Below are 9,174 nucleotides of genomic sequence, written 5' to 3'. Positions count from 1 at the left end.
GGGTTCAGGGGGCAGGGTCCGGGGGTTCAGGGCTGCTGGGCGCAGGGTGTGGGGGTTCAGGGGTGCCTGGAGCAGGGTCTGGGGGTTCAGGGGTGCAGAGGGCAAAGCCTGGGGGTGCACTGGTGCTTGGAGCAGGGTGTGGGGGTTCAGGGGGCAGGGGGTGGGGGTTCAGGGGTGCAGGGGGCAGGGTGCGGGGGTTCAGGGCTGCTGGGCGCAGGGTGTGCGGCCCAGCGCTGCCGCGGCCGCTCCCGGTGCCCGAACTCCAGGCCCCGTTTCCCCGTTTCGGGCGGCGGTTCCGCCGCCGCCGTCACGTGTCCCGTCACGTGTCCGGGATGGGGCAGCGCGATCGCATGTTCAAGGTGCTGGTGGTCGGGGACGCCACGGTGGGCAAGACCTCGCTGGTGCAGCGCTACGCCAACGACAGCTTCAACCGGCACTACAAGTCCACGGTGGGAGGTGAGGGGGGCCCGGGGAGCCGGTGCCGCGGGGCGGGAGCGCCGGAGCTGCCGCTGTCTCGCTACCGGGGCTGTGGGCGGGTTTGCAAAGCCAGCGCTGGGCTGCGGTTTGTCCGCCGGTGCAAAGCTCCTCCTGCAGCTCGAAACACCCGTATAACTATTGCGTTAATGAGTGCAAAATTCTTGCATTAATTACTGTAAAGCCCCCCCTTGCTCGCAGGCTGCGGTGGGAAACTTGCCGCCCTCCGTCCCTGCAGACATGGGAGCGAGAATGTGTAAAGGAACGAGCGCCCGTCGGTGCGTTGCGGGGTTTGCAGCTCCGGGCGCAGGTGCTGGTGCAGCCCCCGTTGTGCGGGACAAAGCCGGCACCCCCGGCACTCTTCAGGGCCGGGGGTGCCCCATCGCTCCTGGGCACAGCCACCCCCAGCAGGCCTAACCTGGAGAGCCTGAAGTACAACCTCCGCTCCTTCCAGCAAAAACGAGAACAGCGGGGTTTTTTTTTTGACATTTAACAGCATGAACCCACTGCTAAAGCGTCAGTAGTGCTGTAAAACGGAGTGTCTGCAAAGATGATGTGGAAACAGCAGCTTTGGGACAAGGAGGCTGGGAACGAGATTAAGCGGAATCGGTTTTTTTCTTTGTTAAACATCAGTGTAAATGAATAAACTCCAAGGAGCGGGACGTGCCGAGGCTTGACCTGGTAAATCTCCCTGAGGAGCCAGAATAGTGGAGGCCGGGCACAGCTGCTTAAATCGTATGAATAGAGAGGGGATGAATTAGAACTTGAAAACACTGAAGGGCCACATCCCCCTGGGGCCGCACCCCCACTGTCACTCCCGGCATAAGAGATGCAGATATTTCTTAATTTATTTTCTTTTTTTTTCAATTATTTTTCATATTATTTTTTTTATTATTATTCCCTGTGGTGGGAAATGGTGAAAAGCTGCACAGGAACAAACCCCACGGTACAGAATAGCACTGAACAGGTTTATTTTCTTTTCTGGGGATTCTGCAGTGGATTTTGCCCTGAAGGTGGTCCAGTGGTCAGAATCAGAGACAGTCCGACTGCAGCTCTGGGACATCGCAGGTATGTTCACACAAACCACAAAGCAGAATTGAAAGGTCTCAATGGCTTGGCCTTTTCCTTTTTCCTTTCTTTCAATAGGAGTCTGCTACAAAAATAAATATTTAAAAGCCTGTCGATTCAAGGGGCAGGACTGCTCCGGTTTGCAGTGCCATCTCTAGTTTGCAGTGCTAATTTAAATATTTAATCAAAAGCCCACCTGCAAAGACAATGGCAGCGCAGGCTGTAAATCCTATTGAGCCTTTCTTTTCAATTTCAAAGCCAGAGCAGAGGGGATGGGGAAACAGGCAGCTCCTGCATCCCCCCAGCAGCAGAATTCCGAGGACAGGTCGGCACGGTGGTGTCTCTGAACCGGCGCCTCTGGATCTGGAGTGGGTAGGAAAACAGGGTTTTGGTTTCCTCCGGTTTTGCTTCTCAGACGCATGCGCCTGGAACCCTCAAAAAGAAAACAGGAAGGAGAAGTTTGCAGCAAGAGGATTGCAGCAAGAAACTGATTCTGATTTCAGCCCCGAAAAGGCGTTTAAGGTTCAGAAAGCAGAGCGGCCGTGCAGGTCGCGCCCCGAGCAGAGGGGGATGGTCACAGCGACGGTCCCCGTGGCGTCACCTTCCACCTCGGTGAAAGATGCTCGAGGTAACTCCCAGTGCTCAGATCCTGATGGCTTCAGAGTGAAACGCCTGTTTGAGCAGCTCCGGGGCTGCACGGGAGCCCATGGTGAAATCTCTGCAGTATGGGGACCGCTGGTTGTCACCGCTGCGATGCCATGGGGACGCTTTGTGCTGCGTCCCGTCTGCACAGCTGCCATCGAACCACGCAGCAGCACGGCTGAGTAACCCAGGGATGCAGTTCGGGTGGTACAAGCAGGCCCTAAGGTGTGAACAGTAATAGCGGCATACGTGAGTGGTGATGCTTTTTGTGTTTAGCCTCCAGTTTTTCTCTCGAGGATCCTGCCCTGTGATGGGTCCTGCTGGAGCAAGGGCCCTTCTGCAAGTGGGACTCTGTCAGGGGGGTGAACGTGTGGTCAGGGCTGAATTTAAATTGTCGCATTGGGAGTAATGCAGATATTTCTGGGACGTCTGAGTGCGTGGATCAGGATGAAGCTCCCCAGTTTGTCCCAGTTCTGTTGCTGAAGAATCCCAGGCAGGACGCGTCTCATTGTATTTCCTCATGGAGATTGTTAGCATCAGCTGAAAAAATCTTCCTTGCCTGAACAAATCTAAAAATGGTAACTCTGAGATGGGGATTTTTTTTTTTTTTCCAAAGGGCAGGAACGCTTCACGTCCATGACCCGGCTGTACTACAGGGATGCATCAGCCTGCGTGATCATGTTCGATGTGACCAACGTCAGCACGTTCAGCAACAGCCAGAAGTGGAAGCAGGATCTGGACAGCAAGCTGGTGCTGCCGGACGGGAGCGCCGTGCCCTGCCTGCTGCTGGCCAACAAAGTGAGCAGCTCCCATGTGTGTGCGCACGGGTGTGCAAAATGCAACAAGACCCCTTGCCCTGGGTTGTCCCACAGCTTGTGGTCTTTTTAATCCTTTTCTTAACTCTTCTTGAATTTTCTTTCTCTAGCAAGGATCCTTCTCTTTAACTAGGGCGCTGGTGGGATTTAATCCATGGGCGGCACTAAAATGTTAACGGCTGCTCTGGCCGAGGCTGTCGGAGCTCAAGCTCTGCAGCTCCTGGGTTATAAAGCTTTATTGTTTTTCTCTTTTGGTCTTTAATTTGCGGTAGCTTGGGAAGGTTGTGTATAACGCTGCAGGTAAAGCTTCTGTTCTGCGCTGCCAGAGGGATGTCAGGTTTTCATTCAGACGCAGTGTCAAGTTTCACCCTGTAGAATCATTGCTGTCGTTTAATGATTTCTTTTTTTTCACTTAAAAACTACCTTTCCGTTCTTCGCGTGCCAATGTTGGCTCCGCAGCCCTTTCCTGATTCAGTTTGAGACTTGCCTGGTCGGAGAGAGCCTAAAACTGGAGATGACTCACAAACGTGATGGGTGGGCAGGAGAGCAGCTTTTCTTCTCTTCACAAATATCGCTGTCCCCCGATAGCTGCTTTAAGGCACCGTTTTGCCTGCGTTAGGGAATCCTGTGCGGCTGTACTGCAGCCACACTAACACAGGCTCTCGTGGGACAGGTTTTGTGTTTTCTGTCCTTTTTACGGCCTCTTTGTCTGTCCCGTTGGCATCAGCCGCAGCGGCACCGCACCAGGAACGTTCCCTCTGGGTGAATTTTGCAAATTTGGGGAATTTTGGCTGAGTGACAATGCTTTCTTGTCCCGTGCCAGATGAACCTCCATTCCGTGCGTGTTTGACTGAGGTGTGTCGGTATCTCAGATGAGATAAATCCATTGCCGCTTGCAACATCCCATTAAGAACCTTGCCCTGAGAACTCTGTCTTCTCGTGATCTGGGGAGATGTGAAGGGCTGAGCCTGTTGCCTGCACACAGGCAGGGGGAGAATTCCCTTCCCAGCTTAAAAATTAAAAGGCTAAACTTAAAATGACTGATTTCTTGCTTTGCAGTGCGACCTTTCCCCATGGGCAGTGACGAGAGACGAAGTGGATCGGTTCAGCAAAGAAAATGGTTTTTCTGGTTGGGTGGAGACGTCGGTGAAGGAAAACAAGAATATTAACGAGTCCATGAGGTAGGTCCAAGGACTGGTGGTAGATCTAAGGGTTAATTCCCTCTTTCAGGCCTGACCGTCTTTGGGGTGAGGGGAGATGCTGTCAGTAACTAACAAATAGCAGCAATAACACGCAAGTAAATCTCCTGAAGGGAAACTGAATTCTGAAAGGTCAGAAGGTTTTTTTCTCTCCTTGGTTAAGCTCTGACATGCTTTTGGAAACAGAAAATTCTTTGAACAATACCAGGGATGTTTTTTCATCACTGGCCTCTACCAGGAGGACAGGACTTCTTGTGCAAAAGTATTAGAAATTCTTTTGTGATGCACCAGTCCTTTGATGGAGAATTCGACCTTTTATGAAAGGCGTTAGACTGGATATTCACGCCTGATCTTGAGGTTGGGCAGTCGGTACCTGGGAAGCCAGTTTGCTATGTCCCAGTCCCAAACTGGACGCAAGGTAAGGCGGTTGCAGGAGGCGCTGGGAGTGATCCGATCACTGCAGAGTCTTTGTAGCAGCAATGCTGTTGTCAGTGCTGCCAGGTTCCTTACCCCAATCATTTAGTCATCAAAATCCTGGAGTTTTGTGTCCTTCTGAAATGAATTGCAATTTCTTTTTTGTACCACTGAAAAGCAGTGTGGCCCAATGCTGCTTGTTTTTAAAAAAAATAATAAAATACACAAAACAAACCAAACTCACATATGTTTGTCTTCTAGAGTCCTGATTGAAAAGATGATGTCCTCATCCACGGGTGATGGAAGTTCCTCTGCTGCTGGGAGTGGGGATTATATTAACATAAAAGAGACAACCCCGCCAGGCTGGGCTTGCTGTTAAACACCCCGACTGCCCGTCTGCCATGGCTCTAGCGGCGCTGTTCTTTTATTATTCAGCATCATTTTTTCCTAAACCAGTTGTCACTGTTTTTTGGTTTTGTTTTGTTTTCTACATGATCATGAACTATCTTCTGTTTAGTGCTTATCCGAGAGGAGTGAGCAGATTCCTCTTTCTTCCAGCGCAGCTGGCAGCTCTTCTGCGAGTCATCCGTGTTCAAGCACGTGCCTTGGATTATTTTTTTCTTTTAAATTTTGAGCACTTCATCTTCTGACACGTGGTGGCCTGTCCCAGGCCGGGCCAAGGATGTTGAAGGTATATTTTTAATATTGTCGCACCTTTTATTCCCCACTGCCTGCACCCACCAGACACAGGCACCGGGCCGAGGTGACAGGGACTCTGTCGGACACACGCGGCGTTGCAGAGGCTGCTCTGTGCCTGTGGATTCCCAGGGTGGGATGACAGCAAACTCTTTACTTCTGGAACTACAAACCTCTGCTGCCATGTCCTGGAGGGACCAACACATCTCGTTGTTGCCACTAAGATGTGAAGGCAGCTGTGGGTTAGCGCGGTGTCCCCTAAAACCAGACCCGTAACGTGATGGGTTTGAATTTGAGAAATGGTGTAGCACGGAATCGCGTATCCCAGCTGCGGTGCTTCACTGCAGAAACCTCCAATTTTTGTCAAGAATTGTTGCCTTCTGTTCATTCTTTCTCTCTGTCCAGCATTATCTTATATATTCCGTTGTGCTGCCGCTTTCCTGGGGCACCGAGAGCTGAAGGAGGAGCAGGTTGTAAACTCCTTTGTGTGACACAATGACGCTCCTTTTCGCTTTGAGAACGCACATCTCCTGCCACCCCAAACAGCTTCGCAATTGCTGCTGAATTGCCTGCCCGCCGTTATTCCGTGGATTTTAGTGGGGCGAGGGGGAAGCGGAGGAGAAACCTTCGCAGCACAAAAAGAAAATGAAGAGAAACCGCTCCCCGCTTGCCTTTTGCTGCCCGAGCACCTCCCTGGGTGCTTGCTGGTGAGAATGGGTCTTGCCAACAAAAAAAAGGGGTAAAAACACAGTAGATAGTTATCTCGGGACAGTTAATGGTAAACTCGGGCTGTAGGAGTTACAGAGTACATTTTGTATAAGCTTTATAGCGTTGTCTTGCCCGTGGTTTAGGTCAGGAGTTGTTCATGTGCTCTTCAATAAGGTTTTTCCCTTCTCAAGTCATTTAATTTGCAAACAGGGCTATAGAAGTTGGTTTGTCCCGATTCTGGCTGAATTACAACCACTTTTCTTGGGGCAAGTATTCCTTCTCTTTTCCTCACTTCGTGTAATGTAGGGAGCGAGAAGGTGGGAGGGACAGGAATGGATTGCCTTCACTATGCACAAAAAATTCAGAGTTTTCATTCTCTGGAGTTCAAAAGGAAGAAATCTGAAACTAGTGTTGTGCCCCACTGTTCTAATTAAAAGCTAAAATGTCTGGGCTAGGATTTCGTTGTGCAAATATTGCCAAATTTGGGTTTATAGGCACTTAAATATACCCTTTTCTGTGCCATTGGATTCACTGTAGAACTGGTTAGCAACGAAATCGAACTGTCTGGTTGAATTTTACTTCCTAAATATTGTGTTTAAGAAAAAAAGAAAAAAATTGTTTCAATCCTGTAAGTATTTGTAGTTCTTTATGGAACACGGGGAGAAGCGGCTGATTTTTAAAAGGATCTGTCAGGAAACCATTAAGATTTACGTGTTATTTATTGATTTCTGTACAGCCCATGCAGCTTGCAGGAAAACATCTTTATACCTTTTTTAGTGTGGGTTTGAGATGCACCGGTGCCTCTTGGGTGTCTGGACCTCTTAATGTGGACCTTTTTTTTTTGCAAGTGCCTCTCAGAAACAAGCAACAGGCCAAATATATTTGAAGGTTTTCTTGTATTATACATGATTTCTGTTCTGCCCAGTGGTTTCCGGTACCGGTGTGTGCCTTGTTTTTTTTTTTTTTCCTCCACACTTACTGCTTGTTAACATCTTAATAGACACAGCAGACAAATGTCAAAAACCAAGCCCGCACAACAGAAACAGTCGTTGCTTGAGATCGGTATAAAACCCCAACCAGACAGGAAAACGATTTTACTGTGCAGATGTGCGTGTTTTCTCAGAGCTCGCTCCATGGCACACAGAGTGCTTAAAAAAGCACAACAAAATAATAATAATTAAAAAAAACCAAACTTCTTTGCTGGGATGAGTGGTCGCCTGTGAAATTGTTTGTGCCCAGCTTGTCCAGCTGAAATAATTCTCGTTTTTAAAACAACTGACAGGGGAAAGCCAATTTGAGCGAAGCAGTTTGGAAGAAATATTTTAAACAAAGTGAAGTCTCGTTCCTGCAGACATTAAAAAGACCTGAATCTTACAAATATGAATCAGAAAAGCCTCGTCTTTGTTCTGATGAACCGTTTCATTGGTGTCTTTGGCAGGAAAGACCTTGTTTGAAAAGGAAGGTGCTTCATTTTCCCTTCCACAGCTTTGACTTTGTACTCGTTGTGTGACTCTTGTACCTATTTCACTCTTCCACGTGTTCTTCTTCACTCCTATAACTTTAATTTGTGGTCACAGGACTAAGAACCACATGAAGTTTAACGGTGTATTTTATATGTTGATGACAGCACATGATGGGTCCACATAGCTGGAGGTTTTTACCACAATAGAATTAGAAATTATGAGTGCAAGACTATAGTTCCGAAATAAGTCAACAATATCAAAACTTAGCCTCTTTTTTTAATTGCTTGCAGTTACGCAGATGTATTTTAGAGACAGGGTTCTGATTACTGTAAAGCTGCAGTATTATCGTGTTACTATAAAGAGAAGAAACTGCTGGGGGGTTTTCTCCGTATCAATCAGTAACTAATGGCAAAAGTTTGAAATAAAAGTTTGAACATTGCTTGTGTAGTTGTAGTTTTCCTGTCTCAACAGCCCCAACAAATGAGTTCACAAGTTCAAACTGGAAAGTCCTGCTGTCACTAATAGGGAATGTGTAAAACATACAGTGTGAACCGCCCTGCGCTGCCAGCAAAACAAATTAGATCCTTTTCACCGCGACATCTCGCTCTCTCAATTATTGCCGTCCTCCTGCCTGACAAGCGGGACGCAAGTATGCAAAACTTTCGCAGCTGTGAGTCAGTCGTAGCGGCTTTTAATCCAATATATCCAGCTAAGAGGAGAAAGAAAAGGACTCCTTGATGTGGTTGGTTGTTAATACGCCTTCCTCCTTATGGCTCATTAATTCCCAGAGTGTATTTTGGGGCTGGCTTTGCAGTTGCTCTGAATGCCCCTTTCTTTCCCGATCGGCTTGATTTTCATGAGTATTGACTTGCCCAAAGGACGGGGCACATCTGAATTGATCAGAAAAATGGCAGTAATTCCAAAGGAGGCAAATTAAGCTCAAGCAAGGCATTAAATGAACTCAAATTACTCCTGTAATTAGGTAAAAGCTGACCGTATTCCTATTGTCAAACCAGTCTTCTCAGATAACCCAACATATAAAAAGATGTTAATAAAACAGAAGAATGAGGCTCTCTAAAATTCAAGTGCAAAGCACAAGTGACTTGCTATTGCACAAGCTGCCATTTTCACGGACTGAGGAATATGTTTTATTTTTCCATGTCAGTTTCTAAACAAAATGGGTAACTACAGGTTTCTAGGGAATTTGAAGAACCCTAAAACTTCCTTAGACTCCACAGTTGTGTGTGTTCTTCCCATCTGCTGCCCAGTGCAGGGGAAGGAGGTGGTGGTGACAAAAACTATTGATCAAGTCTACACCTGGTGAAATTTCCTGCATTTCTTCCTAAGAAAAGTCTTTCACACCAAGCCTGGGGCTGATTTGTAGAACAAAAGAAGACATGTGCTGTAAAAATATGACGGTAGTTTCATTATGAGGAAAGGCTGAGGAGCTGGGGCTCTTTAGCCTGGAGGAGACTGAGGGGTGACCTCATTCATGGGGATCAATATGGAAAGGGGGAGTGTCAGGAGGATGGAGCCAGGCTCTTCTGGGTGACAACTAGTGATAAGACAAGGGGCAACGGGTACAAACTGGAACACAGGGAGGTTCCACTTAAAGATGAGAAGAAACTTCTTCCTGGTGAGGGTGCCAGAGCCTGGCCCAGGCTGCCCAGGGAGGCTGTGGAGTCTCCTTCTCTG

The 9,174-nt window shown here is 48.2% G+C and overlaps 1 protein-coding gene across 1 annotated transcript; it reads left to right on the top strand.

Moving 5' to 3' along the window:
• The first annotated feature begins 332 nt into the window (after positions 1 to 332).
• On the top strand, positions 333 to 7,918 carry RAB29 (RAB29, member RAS oncogene family). The gene is made up of 5 exons (XM_065649408.1): positions 333 to 456; positions 1,471 to 1,542; positions 2,801 to 2,982; positions 4,059 to 4,180; positions 4,874 to 7,918. Exons 1-5 carry the CDS (start codon positions 333 to 335, stop codon positions 4,989 to 4,991), a joined length of 618 nt encoding a protein of 205 aa, XP_065505480.1. The 3' UTR covers positions 4,992 to 7,918.
• Positions 7,919 to 9,174: the final 1,256 nt, after the last annotated feature.

This window comes from Caloenas nicobarica, chromosome 21, assembly GCF_036013445.1.
Source record: "Caloenas nicobarica isolate bCalNic1 chromosome 21, bCalNic1.hap1, whole genome shotgun sequence".
In the NCBI taxonomy this organism is placed as follows: domain Eukaryota; kingdom Metazoa; phylum Chordata; class Aves; order Columbiformes; family Columbidae; genus Caloenas; species Caloenas nicobarica.
This window is presented reverse-complemented; position numbering and strand designations above follow the sequence as displayed.

What these genes read in the sequence shown, in the direction of transcription:
- RAB29 (XM_065649408.1), top strand. Translation starts at nt 333, where the DNA reads ATGGGGCAGCGCGATCGCATGTTCAAGGTGCTGGTGGTCGGGGACGCC. An exon ending in CTACAAGTCCACGGTGGGAG is followed by an intron (nt 457 to 1,470) that starts GTGAGGGGGGCC and finishes GGGATTCTGCAG; the next exon opens with TGGATTTTGCCCTGAAGGTG. An exon ending in GCCTGCTGCTGGCCAACAAA is followed by an intron (nt 2,983 to 4,058) that starts GTGAGCAGCTCC and finishes CTTGCTTTGCAG; the next exon opens with TGCGACCTTTCCCCATGGGC.